At 41.5% G+C, this 25,312-nt stretch overlaps 1 protein-coding gene across 4 annotated transcripts in view; it reads left to right on the forward strand.

Moving 5' to 3' along the window:
- RELN (reelin) overlaps nt 1–25,312 on the forward strand; it is a 1,116,896-nt gene that overhangs the window by 855,021 nt on the left and 236,563 nt on the right. For all 4 annotated transcript variants that reach the window (XM_069765109.1, XM_069765110.1, XM_069765107.1 and 1 more), the window contains exons 22-24: nt 557–669; nt 6,248–6,385; nt 11,015–11,201. In XM_069765109.1, coding sequence (XP_069621210.1) covers nt 557–669; nt 6,248–6,385; nt 11,015–11,201 — 438 coding nt within the window. The remainder of the gene's footprint in view (nt 1–556; nt 670–6,247; nt 6,386–11,014; nt 11,202–25,312) is intronic.

Here is a 25,312-nt window from a genome sequence, read left to right on the forward strand (position 1 = left end):
TAGTTATATACTCACCCTCCGGCATCCAGCGAAGCTGTCCCGATGCGCGTGCTGCTGCCGCCAGCTTCCGTTCCCAGAGATGCATTGCGAAATTACCCAGTGACTTAGCTGTCTCACGAGACTGCTAAGTCTTCTGGGTAATTTCACAATGCATCTCTGGGAACGGAAGCTGGTGGCAGCCGCGCGCGCATCGGCAGATGACGGAAGGTGTGAATAGTATAAGCAGCATCAATAGTAAAAAGTTGGTCACACAGGGTTAATAGCAGCGTTAACGGAGTGCATTACACCGCGGCATAATGCGGTCCGTTAATGCTACCATTAACCCTGTGTGATCGCTGACTGGAGGGGAGTATGGAGCGGGCGCCGGCCACTGACTGGACGGAAGTAGGGAGGGACTAATTCTTGGCCGGGCTGTGCCCGTCGCTGATGGGTCGTGGTCGCCAATCAGCGACGCGGGATTTCCGTGACAGACAGACAGACGGAATTCCCCCGTAGGCGATTATATATATATATATATAGATATTTTATTTTTAATTTAAGATATTCTGTTTTCCAGGAATGTTTGCCGAGTATGCCTAGCTGCCAGGAATTCACCTCAGCAAGCATCTATCACTCAAGTGAATTCACTCATTGGAGAAGAATAACATTACCTTTGCCACAGAAGACCTGGTATGTTAATGCAGTAAACATCTGCAATAAAATTGAAGTTGTGATTCATTAATTCATGTCAACATCTGTTTTTTTTTACTTTTTTTTCAGTAGTTAAAAAATCATTTTCTTGGTAAAAAAGCAACCACCCCATAAAAATGAAACCTATTAGATCATTATCATGTATGTAATTATCCATACTATAAAACTATATTACTTTTAATCCCTGACCATGAACACCATTAAAAATAAAAATACAAAAATAAAAATTAAAAACTAGGCCACAATTGCCATTTTGTTAATGTTAGTTAAAAAATGATCAAAAAGTCATAGTATATGTATTTGACAGTGGTAGCAATAAAAACTACAGCTTGTAAAACAAAAAAAAACAAGCCTTTACACAGTTCTCTAATAGACATATAAAACAGTTTTAGGCCGGCGTCACACTACCATGTTTTACGGACGTAAGAGAGGTGCTGAAAATACGGATTGCATACGGTACAATGCTTCTCTATGCCCCAGCTCCTATTTGCCGTATTTTACTGATCCGTATTATACGGTGTTCTACGGCCGTAGAAAATCGCAGCATGCTGCGTTTGTCACCGTATTGCGCACAAAAAACGCGAATGAAAGTCTATGGGGCCGAGAAAAATACAGATTACACACGGACCAGCAGTGTGACTTGCGAGAAATACACAGCGGTGTTAGAGAGAAAAGCCGGCAATTCAGTGCGGTGTTCAGTAAAATCACACATATATATATAGATGTCATTGAGACACACATACAGTGGGGCAAAAAAGTATTTAGTCAATCAGCAATAGTGCAAGTTCCACCACTTAAAAAGATGAGAGGCGTCTGTAATTTACATCATAGGTAGACCTCAACTATGGGAGACAAGCTGAGAAAAAAAAATCCAGAAAATCACATTGTCTGTTTTTTTAACATTTTATTTGCATATTATGGTGGAAAATAAGTATTTGGTCAGAAACAAAATTTCATCTCAATACTTTGTAATATATCCTTTGTTGGCAATGACAGAGGTCAAACGTTTTCTGTAAGTCTTCACAAGGTTGCCACACACTGTTGTTGGTATGTTGGCTCATTCCTCCATGCAGATCTCCTCTAGAGCAGTGATGTTTTTGGCTTTTCGCTTGGCAACACGGACTTTCAACTCCCTCCAAAGGTTTTCTATAGGGTTGAGATCTGGAGACTGGCTAGGCCACTCCAGGACCTTGAAATGCTTCTTACGAAGCCACTCCTTCGTTGCCCTGGTGGTGTGCTTTGGATCATTGTCATGTTGAAAGACCCAGCCACGTTTCATCTTCAATGCCCTTGCTGATGGAAGGAGGTTTGCACTCAAAATCTCACGATACATGGCCCCATTCATTCTTTCATGTACCCGGATCAGTCGTCCTGGCCCCTTTGCAGAGAAACAGCCCCAAAGCATGATGTTTCCACCACCATGCTTTACAGTAGGTATGGTGTTTGATGGATGCAACTCAGTATTCTTTTTCCTCCAAACACGACAAGTTGTGTTTCTACCAAACAGTTCCAGTTTGGTTTCATCAGACCATAGGACATTCTCCCAAAACTCCTCTGGATCATCCAAATGCTCTCTAGCAAACTTCAGACGGGCCCGGACATGTACTGGCTTAAGCAGTGGGACACGTCTGGCACTGCAGGATCTGAGTCCATGGTGGCGTAGTGTGTTACTTATGGTAGGCCTTGTTACATTGGTCCCAGCTCTCTGCAGTTCATTCACTAGGTCCCCCCGCGTGGTTCTGGGATTTTTGCTCACCGTTCTTGTGATCATTCTGACCCCACGGGGTGGGATTTTGCGTGGAGCCCCAGATCGAGGGAGATTATCAGTGGTCTTGTATGTCTTCCATTTTCTAATTATTGCTCCCACTGTTGATTTCTTCACTCCAAGCTGGTTGGCTATTGCGGATTCAGTCGTCCCAGCCTGGTGCAGGGCTACAATTTTGTTTCTGGTGTCCTTTGACAGCTCTTTGGTCTTCACCATAGTGGAGTTTGGAGTCAGACTGTTTGAGGGTGTGCACAGGTGTCTTTTTATACTGATAACAAGTTTAAACAGGTGCCATTACTACAGGTAATGAGTGGAGGAAAGAGGAGACTCTTAAAGAAGAAGTTACAGGTCTGTGAGAGCCAGAAATCTTGATTGTTTGTTTCTGACCAAATACTTATTTTCCACCATAAAATGCAAAAAAAATGATAAAAAAACAGACAATGTGATTTTCTGGATTTTTTTTTCTCAGTTTGTCTCCCATAGTTGAGGTCTACCTATGATGTAAATTACAGACGCCTCTCATCTTTTTAAGTGGTGGAACTTGCACTATTGCTGACTGACTAAATACTTTTTTGCCCCACTGTATATATATATATTAATATTTCATCCAGCGCGAGATAGCTTAAAAGCCGATAATTCAATTGCCGGCTTTTGCTATCTCCTTCCTAAACCCGACATGATATGAGACATGGTTTACATACAGTAAACCATGTCATATCCCCATTTTTTTGCATATTCCACACTACTAATGTTAGTATTGTGTATGTGCAAAATTTGGGCTGTCTAGCTATTAAATTAAAGGGTTAAATGGCGGAAAAAATTGGCATGGGCTCCCACGCAATTTTCTCCACCAGAGTAGTAAAGCCAGTGACTGAGGGCAGATATTAATAGCCTGGAGAGGGTCCTTGGTTATTGGCTCCCTCCCTGGCTAAAAACATCTGCCCCCAGCCACCCCAGAAAAGGCACATCTGGAAGATGCGCCTATTCTGGCACTTGGCCACTCTCTTCCCATTCCCGTGTAGCGGTGGGATATGGGGTAATGAAGGGTTAATGTCACCTTGCTAGTGTAAGGTGACATTAAGCCAGATTAATAATGGAGAGGCGTCAATTAGGACACCTATCCATTATTAATCCAATAGCATGAAATGGTTAAAAAAACACACACACAATATTGCAAAGTATTTTAATGAAATAAATACACAGGTTGTTGTAATATTTTATTCCACTCTCAATCCACCTGAAGACCCTCGACCTGTAAAAAATTAAAAATAATAAACCAACAATATCTCATACCTTCCGTCGATATGTCCCATGATATAAATCCATCTGAAGGGGTTAAATTATTTTACAGGCAGGAGCTCTGCTATAATGCAGCTGTGCTCCTGCCTGTAAAACCCTGGGGAATGAATGGAATGTAGGTCAATGACCTGTAGTTACCTTCAGTTGCGGTGAGGCGCCCTCTGCTGGATGTCCTCATATGACTTTTCTGAATATTTTCCCAATATCTCATCCGTAGGCAGGGTGTGTCAGCGTATTTTGCGCATGGCATCCTCCGTATGTAATCCGTATGGCATCCGTACTGCGAGATTTTCTCGTAGGCTTGCAAAACCGACATACGGACATACAATGGATCCATGTGCTCCCAAAAACATAAAAACATATGTACTGTCTATATATATATATATATATACAGTGGGGCAAAAAAGTATTTAGTCAGTCAGCAATAGTGCAAGTTCCACCACTTAAAAAGATGAGAGGCGTCTGTAATTTACATCATAGGTAGACCTCAACTATGGGAGACAAACTGAGAAAAAAAAATCCAGAAAATCACATTGTCTGTTTTTTTAACATTTTATTTGCATATTATGGTGGAAAATAAGTATTTGGTCAGAAACAAAATTTCATCTCAATACTTTGTAATATATCCTTTGTTGGCAATGACAAAGGTCAAACGTTTTCTGTAAGTCTTCACAAGGTTGCCACACACTGTTGTTGGTATGTCGGCCCATTCCTCCATGCAGATCTCCTCTAGAGCAGTGATGTTTTGGCTTTTCGCTTGGCAACACGGACTTTCAACTCCCTCCAAAGGTTTTCTATAGGGTTGAGATCTGGAGACTGGCTAGGCCACTCCAGGACCTTGAAATGCTTCTTACGAAGCCACTCCTTCGTTGCCCTGGCGTTGTGCTTTGGATCATTGTCATGTTGAAAGACCCAGCCACGTTTCATCTTCAATGCCCTTGCTGATGGAAGGAGGTTTGCACTCAAAATCTCACGATACATGGCGCCATTCATTCTTTCATGTACCCGGATCAGTCGTCCTGGCCCCTTTGCAGAGAAACAGCCCCAAAGCATGATGTTTCCACCACCATGCTTTACAGTAGGTATGGTGTTTGATGGATGCAACTCAGTATTCTTTTTCCTCCAAACACGACAAGTTGTGTTTCTACCAAACAGTTCCAGTTTGGTTTCATCAGACCATAGGACATTCTCCCAAAACTCCTCTGGATCATCCAAATGCTCTCTAGTAAACTTCAGACGGGCCCGGACATGTACTGGCTTAAGCAGTGGGACACGTCTGGCACTGCAGGATCTGAGTCCATGGTGGCGTAGTGTGTTACTTATGGTAGGCCTTGTTACATTGGTCCCAGCTCTCTGCAGTTCATTCACTAGGTCCCCCCGCGTGGTTCTGGGATTTTTGCTCACCGTTCTTGTGATCATTCTGACCCCACGGGGTGGGATTTTGCGTGGAGCCCCAGATCGAGGGAGATTATCACTGGTCTTGTATGTCTTCCATTTTCTAATTATTGCTCCCACTGTTGATTTCTTCACTCCAAGCTGGTTGGCTATTGCAGATTCAGTCTTCCCAGCCTGGTGCAGGGCTACAATTTTGTTTCTGGTGTCCTTTGACAGCTCTTTGGTCTTCACCATAGTGGAGTTTGGAGTCAGACTGTTTGAGGGTGCGCACAGGTGTCTTTTTATACTGATAACAAGTTTAAACAGGTGCCATTACTACAGGTAATGAGTGGAGGAAAGAGGAGACTCTTAAAGAAGAAGTTACAGGTCTGTGAGAGCCAGAAATCTTGATTGTTTGTTTCTGACCAAATACTTATTTTCCACCATAATATGCAAATAAATTGTTAAAAAAACAGACAATGTGATTTTCTGGATTTTTTTTTCTCAGTTTGTCTCCCATAGTTGAGGTCTACCTATGATGTAAATTACAGACGCCTCTCATCTTTTTAAGTGGTGGAACTTGCACTATTGCTGACTGACTAAATACTTTTTTGCCCCACTGTATATATATATATATATATATATATATATATATATATATGTGGTATTGTTCACAACAGGCATTGGAAGTTTAATACTAGCCCTATTATGAGCAGGTGAAAAGTTATGGTAAAAAAGGTGCACTTTTTCTCCATATATTCTCAATGGGAATACCGGAAATAGCCAAGTGCTCTGCTCGACTTGTATTCAGCACTCCCATTAAGAATGAATAGAGCGGAAGTGCATGTCTATTACCCCACTCTATTTAGACATGTTCTCAGGACTGATGGGGAACTCCAAGTGACCGTCAGATTATGCCCTTTCTAGGATAACTTACAAACTTGATACAACCCCCTTATGTTCCATTTCTTTTCTATAAACTGATGAGTTGTTCTTATGTCCTGCATGTTATCTGCATTACTCATGCAGCCAAAGAGTGTCATACTGATAATAAAAATGTATGTTTCAAGAAGGTCCATAATGTACGTATTAATACATTTTGATTTGTGCTGTTTTAAGGTCTAGTGCAACTCGCTTCCGTTGGAGCCAGCGATATTACACATCAGAAGATGAATGGGCGTTGGACAATATTTACATTGGACAACAGTGCCCTAACATGTGCATTGGACATGGTTGGTGTAACCATGGGATTTGTAGGTAAATATACATGCTTCCTTTAATCATTGAAAGGGTTATCAGCTTTGAAATTCCCAGCAATAAGTTGTTATCTCTGACTTCTTATCTCTGGGACATAGAATGTGCAGTTCTTCATCATAGATGCCACAGGTGAAAAGTAGAATTAAACATCACCTATTAAAATTAATTTCCTGCCTAAGTAAAGCCACATTCTCCAGACCAACTCTGCCCCGATTATTTTTTGGATTTGTGGCAGCTCTGGTTCCACTCAGTTAAAAACTTTTTTCCTTTTGAACCATCGGGGTTAATGGCAGTTTCTTTCCCCCGCTGGCAATCTGATGTTACTGCAGTGCTGCTGGGTCAGCTGATGCAGGTGGTGACCACTCCCACCATCCTTTAAAAGGTCACCGGAGACCAGCCAAGCAGGAGCAGCTCTCTGGTGTCAGCCACGTCTGGTGATTGGAGTCCAGTTGCTGTTGTTATCTGCTGTGTGGACCCTAGCAGCGGTGTTCATAAGCTAAGTGTGGTGTTTTTGTTACCTTGTCCCTTTGGTGTTTGTCACTTTCCCCTGTGTGTATTATCTGCAGAGTTGTGGCTAGTGCTCTTTGACAGCCAGTGCACTAGCCATGGCAGTAATAGGTGACTACTAGGGACAAGGTATCCTGACAGCAGCAGAGGGAAGGACCCGTATAGAGTGTTAGGGGAGTGCAGGGACAGATTCAGGTTTGAGCTCAGGTGGTGACCATTCCCCATTCCCTACGGGTAGGGCATTCCTCTCACCTTTTCGATCCCGTTGTTTGTGAGTTGTGCCGTCCATTGACCAACCACCCATTTGGTCGGGTCACACTGTGACAAGCTCTTTGTCATCACTCTTCCCTCTTGCTAATAGAAGACAATCATGATTCGAATCGTGAACAAAAGAAGCCTATGTACTAAGGGTGCATTTACAAGTGCCGATTTCCGGGAAAAAGTTTTCCGAAGAATGTTCAGTCTAAACAGGCTGTCAATCATCTGATGAATAAGAAAAACAATCTTTCATCTGGTGGAATGATTTTTAGCTTCATTGAAAATTATCGTTCTCAGTTGCATATTATTCTGTGCAAACAATGGCGAGAATGCAGAGAAATATGACTATGTCTATGCACACAGAACGGTCATGTCAAAGATCGTTCTTTAAGCATGATAGTGCAATTGTCCTGCTAAATACAGACCATTAAACGTTTGTCAATTGGCTTGCATATAGCCAATCTGTGATCATTTAACCTGTTGGCCAGTGTAAATCAAGCTTAGCTAAGAATGACATAATTGGATATTTGAAAATGGATTTTTCAAATCAGACAATGCATTTTAGCTGATAATATATTACAAAATAATAAAGTATTTAGAGCATCTACACTTATGTGCACATATTTTATTACTAAGGAACATTTTTCAATGTAAAATACTTTTTTTATGAAAGGGTTTGTCAGTGTATGACATTTTTTCTCCTAAGCATGGATCCTTTCAAAATAGCAAAAAGAGGCATACTCCTCTTCCATTAGCCCCAGCTCTAGAAGCGATATACAGCATTCACTGTCTGGAAATCACAGGGCCGCAGTTGTCTGTGAATGGAAGCAGCAGTAAGGTAACTAATATAGAGCGTCATTGGATGCTTTCTTTTTGTCTCAATGACCGCTGAAGCAAATTACAGTTTTCAGCAATCCTGTGATGTCCTGACAGTGCAGACATTACTTTCAGTAGAGGCACATACTCCAGAGAAGCTTATGATGGATCCACTGGGTGGACAGAACATGACCATACCTCCACTTGTTATTTTGAAAAGATCCATGCCATAACTTTGACTAATTGCAATCACAAATCTATAATCTGTTTACATATTATTGAAAATTTACATTCAAAAGGGCAAAAACAAAATATGCTATTTCATGAAACGTCAGACAGTTGTGTTACTAAATGACCACTATACCATTCGTCAAACTACCATGGAATTTAGCATTGCATATTAGTGTGTACCACAGTCCATAATACTGTTTAAGTCTGATGTTCTCAGACCATATAAGAACATATGTGAGATATAGGTCAAACAGTGGAGGAGTGCATAATGCGTTCTCTCAAGCATGACAGTAGAAATGTAATGGTATGGGGTCACTGTGCTGCTGATAATGTGAGGATTTCCAAAGAGTGCATGGGGTAGTGACCCAGAAAGGCTACTACTCTATTTTGCAATGTCCTACTAAACTCTGTGGCCAAAGCTTCTTTTATGGAAATTTCATTCAGCAGCCACACATTGATCTGGCATATACCTCTTTGCTATGCATAACATATTTGGTGAAGAAAAAGAGAACAGCAGCATTGTTTTTCATGAACTAATACCTTCACCGTAACCAAGTCTTTCAAATACTTCTTACTTATATCAAACTTTTGCTCACTTTAGTAATTTGATTTATTTTGTGTACATTGTCAATGTACTTGGTATTGTCGATTATTCAAATCTGCAGATATTAAAATTTAAAAGGGTTGTCTAATCCAGGAACACCCCTTCTTAAATGCTAGAGTCCCAGTTAAAATAATAAAACCCTACAAACTCACCTTCCGTACTGGCGCCATTCCAGAAAATGTGTTCCCTGGCAGTCACATGGCATTATGTCATGTGACCTCTGCAGCCATTCAGCTGTTGCTGATCAACTGCAGTTTTCACACGTCCATCAAATGGAACATGGACATATAAATCTCACATGCTTGCTGGAAGAAACAGTGCTGAGATTTTTGGAACGCCATCGGTTCAGTATATGAGTATATACAGTTAGGTCCATATATATTTGGACAGAGACAACATTTTTCAAATTTTATTTATAGACATTACCACAATGAATTTTAAACAAAACAATTCAGATGCATTTGAAGTTCAGACTTTCAGCTTTCATTTAAGGGTACCCACATTAAAATTGGATGAAGGGTTTAGGAGTTTCAGCTCCTTAACATGTGCCACCCTGTTTTTAAAAGGGACCAAAAGTAATTGGACAGATTCAATAATTTTAAATAAAATGTTCATTTTTAGTACTTGGTTGAAAACCCTTTGTTGGCAATGACTGCCTGAAGTCTTGAACTCATGGACATCACCAGACGCTGTGTTTCCTCCTTTTTGATGCTCTGCCAGGCCTTCACTGCAGTGGTTTTCAGTTGCTGTTTGTTTTTGGGCCTTTCTGCCTGAAGTGTAGTCTTTAACAAGTGAAATGCATGCTCAATTGGGTTGAGATCAGGTGACTGACTTGGCCATTCAAGAATATTCCACTTCTTTGCTTTAATAAACTCCTGGGTTGCTTTGGCTTTATGTTTTGGGTCATTGTCCATCTGTAGTATGAAATGAGGACCAATCAGTTTGGCTGCATTTGGCTGGATCTGAGCACACAGTATGTCTCTGAATACCACAGAATTCATTCGGCTGCTTCAGTCCTGTGTCACATCATCAATAAACACTAGTGACCCAGCGCCACTGGCAGTCATGCATGCCCAAGCCATTACACTGCCTCCGCCGTGTTTTACAGATGATGTGGTATGCTTTGGATCATGAGCTGTACCACGCCTTTGCCATACTTTTCTCTTTCCATCATTCTGGCAGAGGTTGATCTTGGTTTCATCTGTCCAAAGAAAGTTCTTCCAGAACTTTGCTGGCTTTTTTAGATGGTTTTTAGCATAGTCCAGTCTAGCCATTTTATTCTTGAATCTTGTGAGTGGCTTGCACCGTGCAGTGAACCCTCTGTATTTACTTTCACGCAGTCTTCTCTTTATGGTAGATTAGAATATTGATACGCCTACCTCCTGAAGAGTGTTGTTCACTTGGTTGGCTGTTGTGAAGGGGTTTCTCTTGACCATGGAGATTATTCTGCGATCATCCACCACTGTTGTCTTCCGTGGGCGCCCAGGTCTTTTTGCATTGATGAGTTCACCAGTGCTTTCTTTCTTTCTCAGGATGTACCAAATTGTAGATTTTGCCACTCCAAATATTGTAGCAGTTTCTCGGATGGGTTTTTTCTGTTTTCGCAGCTTAAGGATGGCTTGTTTCACCTGCACGGAGAGCTCCTTTGACCGCATGTTTACTTCACAGCAAAATCTTCCAAATGCAAGCACCACACCTCAAATCAACTCCAGGCCTTTTATCTGCTTAATTGAGAATGACATAACAAAGGGATTGCCCACACCTTTCCATGAAATAGCTTTGGATTCAATTGTCCAATTACTTTTGGTCCCTTTAAAAACAGGGTGGCACATGTTAAGGAGCTGAAACTCCTAAACCCTTCATCCAATTTTAATGTGGATACCCTCAAATGAAAGCTGAAAGTCTGAACTTCACCTGCATCTGAATTGTTTTGTCTAAAATTCATTGTGGTAATTTCTATAACCAAAATTAGAAAAATGTTGTCTCTGTCCAAATATATATGGACCTAACTGTACTTCTTTATATTAGCTGGACTCTTTAGCATTTCAGAATGGGTTGTCTCAAAATTGACATCCCCATTAAATATACTTGCTGGCATTGTCAATCCTGCTGAGTGTTTATGAGTATTCACCAATTTTTCAAATTATATTTCAAAGCAAGTTGTATATATTATAATAAAATAACACTGACATTTTCTAAAATGTTTCATACAGGTGTGATTCTGGGTATCAGGGTTCAGAATGTCTTCCTGAAAATTCCCTGCCATCCACTGTAATATCAGACTTTGAAGGTCTGAATGGCTGGGAAACAGATTGGCAGGAAGTAGTTGGAGGAGAAATTGTTAAGCCTGAAGAAGGCTGTGGAATTATTTCAGCGGGATCATCTCTGTACTTCTCAAAGGTATTATTTTATTGATGATTTCAAGCCACATATCAGCTATTGTCTTTATGCTACAAAAGTTATAGAACGGCTTTATACTTATAAGATATATATTAATGATAACAATAACAGTGATAACCATCTTTATTCATATAACACCAGCATATTCCCCTGCACTTTACCATTCACAGATTACATGTGCAAAGAAAATCAGACATTGAAGTAACAAACTAATTAACAATTCAAACAATAGGAGTGAGGCCCTGTTTGCAATAGTTTATAATCTAAAGGATAAAGAGTGGTGCAATAAGTAAAATGTACTTGATTTATACAGTGGTCCAACCATTTTTTTAAATCTGGCAATTCACGAATTTGCATGAGCCAGTCACTAGCGGGTATATGTGTTTGCACAGTTATGAAGTGCAATAGGGTCCAGTAGGTTAATGTCGAATGAAGTTACAGTATCAGGTTGTGAGGAATTATGTAGAATAGGTAAACAGAAGAGTTGGATTATTAAGTTAGTGTTTTTTAGGGCATACAGTGGCATGTAAAAGTTTGGGCACCACTTGTCACAATTACTGTTATTGTGAACAGTTAAGCAAATTGAAGATGAAATTAACTCAAAAAGGCGTAAAGTTAATCCCTTCACCAACAAAGCCAAAATATGTTGTTCAATTTCTCCTGAATATGCCAACACCCCATATGTTGGGGAAAAATATTGTTTGGGTGCACGGCAGGGCTCAGAAATGAAGAAGCGACACTGGAGCGCAAAATTGGCTGGAATCATTAGTAGACACCATGTCGCGTTTGGAGAGCCCTCAATGTGCCTAACCCTTGTAAACCCCCAACAAGTTACCCCATTTTGGAAACTAGACCCCTCAAGGAATATATTTAGATGTGTACTGCACCTTGAACCCTCAGGTGCTTCACAGTAGTTTATAATGTAGAGGCATGAAAATAAAATAAAAAATCACGTTTCTCCCACAAAAATGTTTTTTTTAGCCCAAATTTTTTTATTTTCCCAAGAGTAACAGGAAAAAATGGACTGCAAAATATGATGTGAAACTTCTCCTTTGTACACACATACCCTATATGTGGGGGAAAACTACTGTTTGGGTGTACGGCAGGGCTTAGAACAGAAGGAGTGATGTTTTGGAATGCAGATTTTGATGGAATGGTCTGCGGGTGTCATGTTTTGTTTGGAGAGCCCCTGATGTGCATAAACAGTGGAATCACCACACAAGTGATCCCATTTAGGAAACTAGACCCCTCAAGGAATTTATCTAGACATGGGGTGAGCAGCGCACCCTGAACTCACAAGTGCTTCACAGAATTTTACAACATTGATCAGTGAAAAAGAAAAAAAAATTTCCCACAAAAATGTTCTCTTGGCTCCAAATTTTTTCAATTACACAAGGATAGCAGGAGAAAATGGACCCCAAAATTTGTTGCGCAATTTCTCCTGAGTACACTGATACCGCATATGTAGTTGAAAATTATTTTTGAGGCACAGTGCAAAACTCAGAACGGAAGAAGCAAAATATTGGAGTTCAGATTTTGTTGGAATGGTTTGAAGGTGCCATGTCACATTGGCAGAACCCCTGAGGTGCCAGAGCAACAGCACCCCACACAAGTGACCTCATTTTACAAACAAGTGACTTCATTTTACAAACTACACCTCTCAATGAATTCACCTAGGGGTGCAGTGGTCAAATTGACACCACAAGTGTGTCACAGAATTTTATACCATTGGCAGTGAAGAAAAAATCATTACATCTTTACCACCAAAATTTTGTTTTAGCTCCATACTTTATATTTTCACATGGAAAAATGCGTAAAAGTTACACCAAAATTTATCCCACAATTTCTGCTGAATGTAAAAATACCCGATATGTGGCTGCACAGTACTGCTGCCATACAGCAAGACTCGGGAGGGACGTAGCTTTATTTGCCTCCTGGAGCACAGATTTTCCTAGAATAGTTTGCTGACTCCATATACAGAGCCCCTAAGTGCTAGGCAGCTGCTTCGAAGAACACATGGCTGCTGTTTTCTGGCACAAGGTTAGAGGAGGCTGGGTTTTTATAAAGCTGGGATATTGCATCACCTAGCCTTTCCTAACGATGATAGTGAGAACTGTGATGCAACTGCAAGGCAGTTGCACGCAACCTCTCCCAGGGGGGTGCGGGTAAGGGGGGACAAGGTAGCACTCACCATGAAGCACTACAGTGCAAGGCGCAGAGAACAACTAGGAGGTGACAGAGTAGTCAGACAGGCCGGTCCGCAACAAACAGGAGACGAGGTACCAGAAGTAACAGCAGATCACATAGTCAGAGGCAAGCCAGGAGTCAGAGCCAAATGGGAACGCTGCATCCAAAACATGAGAAGTAAAATAAAGTCGGGGTACAAGCCAGTCGGAGAACGTGGTACAGAGACAGAAAGCAAGAGGCGGGGTCAGAAATCAGGCCGAGTCATACACTGTAGGGAACGGGTCAAATACAAATAAGGGAAGTCAGAGGCTGAAGGAACACCAGGGTATACGGGTCAGCTGCTCCAGCCAGGAAGCATGAACTAGCACTGACTCTGGCCAGCAGCTTACCGAGGACTTAAAAAGCCCAGCCAGCTCCAAAATGAGGCCCAGGGGATTAACTCCCGCATGACCAGTCCAGAGAGGGAACAGCAGAAAACAAACTCCGAACTGGATCATGACAAGAGCAAGCCATAACCCTAACAGGCCAAATAAGGTCTCAAACCTTGGTCAAAGTTATCTGAGCACACAAATCTCCAAGTCTGACCAAACTTTGGCATCTGCCTATTTTCCTTTTGTAATTTTTAAAATGTGAAAAATGACAATTTAGATATATATTTTTTTGCCTAAAATACAAAGTAAATGTTTTATTTTTAACTTTAGGCCTTTTAGCGATTATTTCATTTTCAACTTGCTTAACTGTTCACAATAGCAGTAATTTTGACCAGGAATGCACAAACTGTTACTACCAATTTAATTGTCATTGTTGACTTTTTTTTTCATTCATACAGTTAAGGTACCTTCACACATAACGATTTCGTTAACGATATCATTGCTTTTTGTGACGTAGCAACGATATCGTTAACTAAATCGTTATGCGTAACAGCGACCAACGATTAGGCCCCTGCTGGGAGATCGTTGGTCGCTGGGAATGATCAGGACCTTTTTTTGGTCGCTGATCACCCGCTGTCATTGCTGGATCGGCGTGTGTGATGCCGATCCAGCGATGTGTTCACTGGCAACCAGGGTAAATATCGGGTTACTAAGCGCAGGGCCACGCTTAGTAACCCGATATTTACCCTGGTTACCATTGTAAAAGTAAAAAAAAAAACAGCACATACTCACATTCTGATGTCTGTCACGTCCCCCGGCGTCAGCTTCCCTGCACTGACTGTCAGCGCCGGCCGGCCGTAAAGCAGAGCACAGCGGTGACGTCACCGCTCTGCTTTACGGCTGGCGCATACACAGTGCAGGGAAGCTGATGCTGGGGGACGTGACAGGAATGTGAGTATGTACTGTTTTTTTTAACTTTTACAACGGTAACAAGGGTAAACATCGGGTTACTAAGCGCGGCCCTGCGCTTAGTAACCCGATGTTTACCCTGGTTACCCAGGGACTTCGGCATCATTGGTCGCTGGAGAGCTGTCTGTGTGACAGCTCTCCAGCGACCACACAACGACTTACCAACGATCACGGCCAGGTTGTATCGCTGGTCGTGATCGTTGGTAAATCGTTTAGTGTAACGGTACCTTTACAGTCATACATTTAATAAGAAATAATATCCTACACTTTTTTCTATTTACTTTGTGTCTATATATTTTTTGCTATTCCTCATTCATCAGTTTAATTCTCAGACAATCACTGAAAGACTTTAATATCTGCATTTCTTAATACAGCCAAAATATACATGGCATCTTCAGGAACTGTCTTGCAAGTATTGTTAGATGTGTTTGTTTTCACTCACCACCTGCAAACATGGGCTGTAAGAATCCCTGTAACAGTAGGTGATATCAAGTGTTAAAAATAATACTTGCAAGGTGTGTGCACATAAATTATGGGCAGGTCAATAACCCCATGAGCTATAAGCATAATGGTCTCTTCATCTTTGTAGCTAAGACAATATACCCAGTAAATATGTTACTCTAGTATAAGATTATTGTTCTTGTTTTTATTATGTATACCCCTCTTCACATGTAAACCACCATTGAATAAATGGTGCTATAATAATAAATAATAATAATAATCTGTGCAAACATTATGTCTGCAACGGTAGTGCATAATGTGTTTCTTGTACTATGCAGTAATATTTTAGGAAAGCCTATACGCATCACAAGGTGTCACTTGATAGAGACAACTGTCTGATCTTCGAACCTCATGTATAACAAAACCTTTGAGCATCTTTCATGTAAGGCCAATATTTTGTATGGTACTCTGCCAAATGACTAATTCTCATCTGTAAAAAGCAAACTGCATTGCCAGTATGCTTCCCCTGAAGGGATCTGGAAGCTTGAATGTGATTACTTAATATTCTCTTTTGCAAAGACATGCATGTATTCAGTATTTTATGCAAGAACATAATAGAATTCTTTGTACTTCCATCACTGTATATTTTTATTTTAATAAAGCAACACTGTCCTTAAAAATTACCTTCCACTAGTTTTAGCAGTCTAAACTGGCCACATCAAGGAATAGTGGCCGCAGAGCTGAATAAAATATCACCTCATCTCCAGTGCATAAATGGGGTACAGTACTTTTAACCCCTTAGTGACAGAGCCAATTTGGTACTTAATGACCGAGCCAATTTTTGCAATTCTGACCACTGTCACTTTATGAGGTTATAACTCTGGAACGCTTCAACGGATCCCGCTGATTCTGTTTTTTCATGACATATTGTACTTCATGTTAGTGGTAACATTTCTTCGATATTACTTGCGATTATTTATGAAAAAAACGGAAATATGGCGAAAATTTTTAAAATTTTGCAATTTTCAAACTTTGTATTTTTATGCCCTTAAATCAGAGAGATATGTCACGAAAAATAGTTAATAAATAACATTTCCCACATGTCTACTTTACATCAGCACAATTTTGGAAACAAAATTTTTTTTTGTTAGGGAGTTATAAGGGTTAAAAGTTGACCAGCAATTTCTCATTTTTACAACACCATTTTATTTTAGGGACCACATCACATTTGAAGTCATTTTGAGGGGTCTATATGATAGAAAATAATGAAGTGTGACACCATTCTAAAAACTACACCCCTCAAGGTTCTCAAAACCACATTCAAGAAGTTTATTAACCCTTTACGTGCTTCACAGGAACTGAAACAATGTGGAAGGAAAAAATGAACATTTAACTTTTTTTTGCAAACATCTTAATTCAGAACCATTTTTTTTATTTTCACAAGTGTAAAAACAGAAATATAACCATAAATTTTGTTATGCAATTTCTCCGGAATACGCCAATACCCCATATGTGGGGGTAAACCACTTTTTGGGCGCACCGCAGAACTTAGAAGTGAAGGAGCGCCGTTTGACTTTTTCAATGCAGAATTGGCTGGAATTGAGATCGGACGCCATGTCACGTTTAGAGAGCCTCTGATGTGCCTAAACAGTGGAAACTCCCCACAAGTGACACCATTTTGGAAACTAGACCCCTTAAGGAACTTATCTAGATGTGTGGTGAGCACTTTGAACCCCCAAGTGCTTCACAGAAGTTTATAACGTAGAGCCATGAAAATAAAAAATCGCTTTTGTTTACACAAAAATGATCTTTTCGCCCACAAATTCTTATTTTCACAAGGGTAACAGGAGAAATTAGACCACAAAAGTTGTTGTGCAATTTCTCCTGAGTACGCTGATACCCAATATGTGGGGGTAAACCACTGTTAGGGCGCACCGCAGAGCTTGGAAGAGAAGGAGTGCCGTTTTACTTTTTCAATGTAGAATTGGCTGGAATTGAGATTGGACGCCATGTCGCGTTTGGAGAGCCCCTGATGTGCCTAAACAGTGGAAACCCCCACAAGTGACACCATTTTGGAAACTAGACACCTTAAGGAACTTATCTAGATGTGTGGCGAGCACTTTGAACCCCCATGTGCTTCACAGAAGTTTATAACGCAGAGCCATGAAAATAAAAAAAAATTTTTTTTCCACAAAAAAGATTTTTTAGCCCCCAAGTTTTTATTTTCACAAGGGTAACAAGAGAAATTGGACCCCAAAAGTTGTTGTCCAATTTGTCCTGAGTATGCTGGTACCCCATATGTGGGGGTAAACCACTGTTTGGGCGCATGGCAGAGCTCGGAAGGAAGGAGCGCCGTTTTGGAATGCAGACTTTGATAGAATGGTCTGCGGGTATTATGTTGCGTTTGCAGAGCCCCTGATGTACCTAACCAGTAGAAACCCTCCACAAGTGACCCCATTTTGGAAACTAGACCCCCCAAGGAACTTATCTAGATGTGTGGTGAGAACTTTGAATGCCCAAGTGCTTCACAGAAGTTTAGAATGCAGAGTCGTGAAAATAAAAAATATTTTTTTTTCCACAAAAAAGATATTGTAGCCCCCAAGTTTTTATTTTCACAAGGGTAACAGGAAAAATTGGACTGCAATAGTTGTTGTCCAATTTATCCCGAGTACGCTGATGCGCCATATGTGGGGGGTAAACCACTGTTTGGGCGCACGGCAGAGCTCGGAAGGGAAGGAGCGCCGTTTTGGAATGCAGACTTTGATAGAATGGTCTGCGGGTATTATGTTGCGTTTGCAGAGCCCCTGATGTACCTAACCAGTAGAAACCCTCCACAAGTGACCCCATTTTGGAAACTAGACCCCCCAAGGAACTTATCTAGATGTGTGGTGAGAACTTTGAATGCCCAAGTGCTTCACAGAAGTTTAGAATGCAGAGTCGTGAAAATAAAAAATATTTTTTTTTTCACAAAAAAGATATTGTAGCCCCCAAGTTTTTATTTTCACAAGGGTAACAAGAGAAATTGGACCCCAGAAGTTGTTGTCCAATTTATCCCGAGTACGCTGATGCCCCATATGAGGGGGTAACCCACTGTTTGGGCGCACGGCAGAGCTCAGAAGGGAGGGAGCACCATTTGACTTTTTGAGCGCAAAATTGGCTGTCGTGTTTGGAGACCCCCTGATGTACCTAAACAGTGGAAACCCCCCAATTCTAGATCCAACCCTAACCCCAACACACCCCTAACCCTAATCCCAACCTGATCCATAATCCTAATCACTAACCCTAACCATAATCACAACCCTTACCCCAAAACAACCCTAATGTCAACCCTAACCATAACCCTAATCAAAACCCTAAATCCAACACACCCCTAATCCTAATCTCAACCCTAACCTCAAACCTAACCCTAATCCCAATACACCTCCAATCACAACCCTAACCTTAACCCTAATCCCAAACCTAACCCTAATCCCAAGCGTAACCCTAATGCCAACCCTAACCCTAATACCAACCCTAATCCAAACCCTAACCCTAATCCCAGCTCTAACCCTAACTTTAGCCCCAACCCTAGCCCTAACTTTAGCCCCAACCCTAACCCTAGCCCTAAGGCTACTTTCACACTTGCGTCGTTTGGCATTCCGTCGCAATCCGTCGTTTTGGACAAGAAACGGATCCTGCAAATGTGCCCGCAGGATGCGTTTTTTGCCCATAGACTTGTATTGCCGACGGATCGTGACGGATGGCCACACGTCGCGTCCGTCGTGCACTGGATCAGTTGTGTTTTGGCGGACCATCGGCACAAAAAAAGTTCAATGAAACTTTTTTTGTACGTCGCATCCGCCATTTCTGACCGCACATGCGTGGCCGTAACTCCGCCCCCTCCTCCCCAGGACATAGATTGGGCAGCGGATGCGTTGAAAAACTACAGCTGCTGCCCACGTTGTGCACAATTTTCACAACGTGCGTCGGTATGTCGGGCCGACGCATTGCGACGGCCCCGTACCGACGTAAGTGTGAAAGAAGCCTAACCCTAAATTTAACCCCAACCCTAACCCTAAATTTAGCCCCAACCCTAACCCTAAATTTAGCCCCAACCCTAGCCCTAACCCTAGCCCTAACCCTAGCCCTAACCCTACCCCTAACCCTAACCCTACCCCTACCCCTAACCCTACCCCTAACCTTACCCCTAACCCTACCCCTAACCCTACCCCTAACCCTAATTTTAGCCCCAACTGCTGTTCTCCTGCCGGCCGGCAGATGGAGAAAGATGGCGGGCGCACTGCGCATGCGCCCGCCATTTTCTTCTGCCGGCGGCCAGGAGGAGCAGCAAGAGGATCCAGGGACACAGGTGAGTATTGTAGGGTCCCCGAATCCCCCTATTTCTCTGTCCTCTGATGTGCGTTCACATCAGAGGACAGAGAATTACACTTTACTTTTTTTTTTTTTTTTTGCGGTCGCCAGTAAACAGTTAATTACCGGTGATCGCAAAACAGGGGTCGGTAAAAACGACCCCGATCATGCTCTTTGGGGTCTCGGCTACCCCCGGCAGCCGAGACCCCAAAGATTCTCGCGGGGCCGGCCGGCGGGCGCACTGCGCATGCGCCCGCCATTTTGAAGATGGCGGCGCCCACCGGGAGACACGAGGAGCATCGGGGAAGATAGGTGAGTATTGGGGGGCTACCTGGGACCCCTTTTCTCTGTCCTCCGATGTGCGATCACAAGTAAGCTAAGTACTCTTAGCGGCCGCCGTTAAAAGGCGTATCGGCGGTCGCTAAGGGGTTAAATGTAGAGCGGCCAGAGTCTCTGACCGTACTATACTCCTGTATGGCACAGAAATGAAAGGTGAACCAGACACAAAGACAAAACAGTTATAACAGAAAACCTCTATCATATAAAAGCACTAACCAACAATTGGGAGGAGGATAGGGACAGGGAGGAATAAACTAAATGGAAAAATAGACCAGAAGATAAACACACATGCAACAAGAAACTACAGAACACTCCAACTCCAAACTTCAACTACTTAGCTTTAGCACACAGCATAGGAAGACAAATCTTTCACCGGCAGGGACTAAATGCCCAGAGCCTGTATATGAAGAGGGAGTAAAGAGTAAGCAGTTGCGGCTGCAGATCAACCAGGCTGTATGGTCTCAGCCAGCATGGAAAGAGTCCTTTACATCTCAGTACTGAAGGAAAAGGAAATACATTTAAATTAGGACATGAATCACACCATCTCTAAAGAGTACTGTGATTTATTACCCGACGTGACCATCTAACTCCAAGTCTTCCATGGGGACTTAACACCCTCGTTACAGTTATAGGGGATTCTTCTCTGGGAATTTGTACTTTTTCTCCTGCATGATTGACCAATCATAAGCCAGAAGCATCATGGAGGGAAAAAAACCATGCCTTCAGAACAACATGCTTTCTCCTTTGAGATGTAATGATAGATAGACAGCCCAGATCTTTGCATATACTGTATAGAGTGTAGCAGAGCTGAGTTTGATTACAAACACCTCTTGTAGCTTTCATCTCATGGCAGTCAGTGTGGGGAGGGGCAGATCTGAATGCCCTGTGAGAGGAGAGCTGGAGAGATGTTTGTAATCACACTCAGCTGTGCTGTACTCTACAATCATGACTTAGAGCAAAACTATCTGTCATCACATATCTCACAGGAGAGAACATATTCTTCTGACTTTCTTTTTCCCTTGCATGGCATCTCCTGCTTATAATTGATCAACTTCATGCAAGGAAAAAGTACATGCCACCAATGAAGAATGTCTACTAATGCCTTTCTTGGGCTTAACATAAATTACAACCTAACTTCACTAGCTAATATCTCCACAAAAGAGATGAGAATTAAAAAAATAAACAACGCTTTTTCAGCTCTGCATCAATTGTTCTACGATCTGGCCACTTTAGCATGGTCAAACTAGTGAAAGGTCCAGACATCCACCATACATATATGGTGCAAATCAGGAGTGGTTTAATGGAGCCGGCTCACTAACTGAGTCCGCCTCATACCCAACAGAAAATGGCTGTTTGTCACAGTCAGTATCTGCCTCCAACATGCAGATAGAGAGGAGCTCTGCTATTAACCTGTTAAATTCTGCTGTGGATCTCATGAAAATGGCATTATCATGGGTGCATTTTATATGTCTATTGCCCCCCCTTCCCCAATGTGATCATGGGGAGTTGATGGATAGCTATGACAGTCATGGGTCTGTTGAAATCAATGAATTTTCAATGAAATCCAGCCTGTGTCTGTGCTTCAAAAGAAATTATGATTTGTTTCATAGTCATGGCCGAAAGTGTTGGTACCCTTGAAATGGTTCCAGAAAATGAAGTATTTCTTCCAGAAAATGATTGCAATTACACATGTTTTGTTATACACATGTTTATTTCCTTTATTTGTATTGATAGAACACAAAAAAACAGAATTAAAAGCAAATTGGACATAGTTTTGCACAAAACCCCAAAAATGGGCCAGACAAAATTGTTGGCACCTTTACAAAATTGTGGGTGGCCAACTTTGTTTCAAGCAAGTGTTGCTCACTCAAACTTACCTGTGACAAATAACAGGTGTGAGCAATATGAAAATCACACCTGAAACCAGATAATAAGGGGAGAAGTTGACTCAATCTTTGCATTGTGTGCCTATGTGTGCCACACTAAGCATGGAGATTATAAAGAGCTGAAGAGAGCTATCTGAGGACCTGAGAGCCAAAATTGTTGAACAATCTGAAGGCTACAAGTCCATCTCCAAAAATCCTGATGTTTCTTTGTCCACGGTGTGCTACATAATAAAAAGTCTACAACCTATGGCACTGTAGCTAATCTCCATGGATGTGGATGGCACAGAAAAATTGATGAAAGGTTGCAACACAGGACAGTCCGGATGGTGGATAAGCAGCCCCAATCAAGTTCCAAAGAAAATCAAACTGTCCTGCAGGCTCAGGGTGCATCATTGTCAGCGCAAACTCTCCGTCAACATTTCAATGAATACCAAAAGATTTTGGGTCACAATCTAGTGCCAAGAAAGCTGGGTTTGTGTACTAGATCGTGGGTCTTCCAGTAGACCCCAAACATACTTCAAGAAGCATCCATAAGTGGATGTAAACAAAGTGCTGGAGAGTTCTGAAGTGGTCAGCAATGAGTCTGGATCTAAATCTCATTGAACACCTGCTGAGAGATCTAAAAAATTGCTGTTGGGAGAAGGCACCCTTCAAAAATGAGAGACCTGATGCAGTTTTCAAAAGAAGAGTGGTCCAAAATTCCAGTTTAGTGGTGTAAGAAGCTTGTTGATGTTTATAGGAAACAATTGATTGCGGTTATTTGTTCCAATGGGTGTGCAACCAAATGAAAGTTGAGGGTGTCAACAATTTTCTCCAGCCCATGTTTGGGGTTTAGTGTGAAATTAAGTCCAATTTGCCTCTTTTTCTCTGTTTTTATGTGCTGTTCCAATACACATAAAGCAAATAAATATGTGTGCAACACCTGCTAGGGCCGTGGGGTACTCAGAACCGGGTCGGACGGCTCTTAAAAGGGACTCTGTCACCCCCTCCAGCTGTTAGAAACTAAAAGAGCCACCTTTTCCAGCAGTAATGCTGCATTCTGACAAGGTGTCTCTTTTAGTTATTGGTGTAGTCAAAGCAGAAATAAAACGTTTTAGAATTTCGCAAAAATACCTGTCTTTAGACAGGGAGCCAGGTCTTAACCCCCCTGCTGCAAATGCCACACTTCCGTCACTCAAAGCTTCTTCGGCGCCAGGTCATTGTCATTGACGGCTGTGGTATCAGGTGTATTATTAATGTTTTATATATAGTCCTTTGAACATGTGATTACTTTGCTGTCATTATGATGATGCTGATATTGTGAATGTCACTCCATATTGACTGTTACCACTTTTTCCAGCCATACCTTGTGGTTTTTCTGTATTTTTTGGTTCCCCTTGGTTATGTTTGGTATTTACATGATTGATTTTATTGGTGTTATAATAAAATTTATATATTTTGTTACTTTTTCGCTTAGTGCTTTTTCTTTGGTGTATTTATAACTACTTGCCTGGCGTAATAATGATTTAGGTGCGGTTTATAGGTGTAATAACAGGCGCAGTCTGCAAGACTGCATTTGAGGTCAGACGGGCAGCGCTCACTGCGCCTGCCCTTGGCAGAACTAAACAGCGCAGGCGCCGGATTTGATTTGAAAGCAGCGCGGAGGGGGCGGCACCTGGCGCCGAAGAAGGTTTGAGTGACGGAAGTGTGGCGTTTGCAACAGGGGGGTTAAGACCTGCCTCCCTGTCTAAAGACAGGAATTTTTGCAAAATTATAAAACGCTTTATTTCTACTTTGACTGCACCAATAACTAAAAGAGCCACCTTGTCAGAATGCAGCATTACTGCTGCACAAGGTGGCTCTTTTAGTTTCTAACGGCTGGAGGGGGTCACAGAGTCCCTTTAAAGGGGTGGTCATGGCAGCAGTGACCCAGTCCGTGGCCCTGGGCGCACAATAAAAGGGATGAGGAAAATGTTTGCTGGGATTATTCGTGACACCACCTGTGGTACTCGGCAATAAAGGTGTTAGCCGACACTGCTTTAGAGTCTGCAGTGCCTGATGGTGATGCAGCTGGGTTGGTGAAGCTCTCCACAGGTAGAGCTAGACCCCTGGATTCTATCCAGCTGCCTTCTTGTCAAAGTATGAGTGGATGTGGCTGTGACTCTTGCAAAAGCCACAGCCACCGGTTTGTTAGCTGTACTTGAAGTCTTTCACTAAGTTGGGGCTGGTCCCCCTGACTGCGACCTGGTCCCTCCTCATCTGGATGCGGGCCTCATGGGTGGCTTCTGCACTTCCCATGCCCCTAGGACCCCTTCTTCCTCTGTGGCAACCTCTGTGGCGACTGGACCCCAGGGGCGCCACATGTGTATTACAAAATATGTGCAATTGCAATAATTATCTGGGAGAAATACTTCCTTTTCTGGAACAATTTCAATGGTGCCAACACTTTTGACCATGACTGTATTATATACAGCAATAATGTTTTATTTCTGTATCCAGAAGAAGCAACCACACAATCAAAGTTTCAAGACCTCTAAGAGGACTAACAAATAAACTAAGAAGTAATAAAAAAAAGTTTTAAAAATTTTTGGAAAAAAGTAAAAAGCATAAAAATTTTAATCATTTCCTTTTGCCCCCACTAAAAATAAATATATAAAAAAATGTGGTATCCCTGAATTCATAAAAGTCTGATCTTTAAAAATGTAAAATTAACCAACCAGATTGGTAAACACCGTAAACAGAAAAAAATTAAAAACTCCAAAATTGCAAGACTTTTTTGTTTTTTGCAAAAAAAATGCAGTAAGAAGCAATCAAAATATCATATCTATCCCAAAATAGTATCAATAAAAATGCTGTCTCGACCTAGAAAAAATATGCCCTCAATAACCTCATTGATCCAGAAATGGAAATATTATGCATCTCGAAAAATGTCGACAATCAAAAATATTTGGGATGAAAAAACAAAAAAGTTATGGTCCTTGGAAGAAGGGGAGGAGTAAATGAAAATGCAAAAATGGAAATTGTCTGTGTTGTGAAGGGGTTGTAGACTAAAGGCCAGAACTTTTCTGTTTAGTTATATTGACTTAATCTTAGTTTTTAGCTTTTCCATTTATATTTTTATACCTGTATTTTATACTACACAATCTCAGGCCTCGTTTACATATCAGAATTTTTGATCAGTGTTTTTAATCACTATTTGTACGTCAAAGCCAGGAATTTCTCCAATACACAGAACAGGTGTCAATCTTACAATTATAAAGTTCCACTCCTGGTTTTGGAATACAAATACTGATGCAAAATACTGACCGCATTAGGACGTGTGAATGACGCCTAAGGCTACTGTTTTACTTTGTTGATTGAACTCACTAACATAAAATTAAAATTTATTGTAACTACCATTTGTGCTTTTTTGTTAAATTTACAATATTATGGTAGCTCCTCGCTGTGTGCTTCCAAATGTTAATATTGTTTGTTGTTCAAAATACAAAATTAATCAACACAGTATAACATTATGAACCACATACAAGTACTATTTATGGAATTGTACACTGCATTACTGCCATAATAGGATACAGGCTTAAAATATTCT

The sequence above is a fragment of the Ranitomeya imitator genome, chromosome 4 (genome assembly GCF_032444005.1).
Source record: "Ranitomeya imitator isolate aRanImi1 chromosome 4, aRanImi1.pri, whole genome shotgun sequence".
Classification (NCBI taxonomy): domain Eukaryota; kingdom Metazoa; phylum Chordata; class Amphibia; order Anura; family Dendrobatidae; genus Ranitomeya; species Ranitomeya imitator.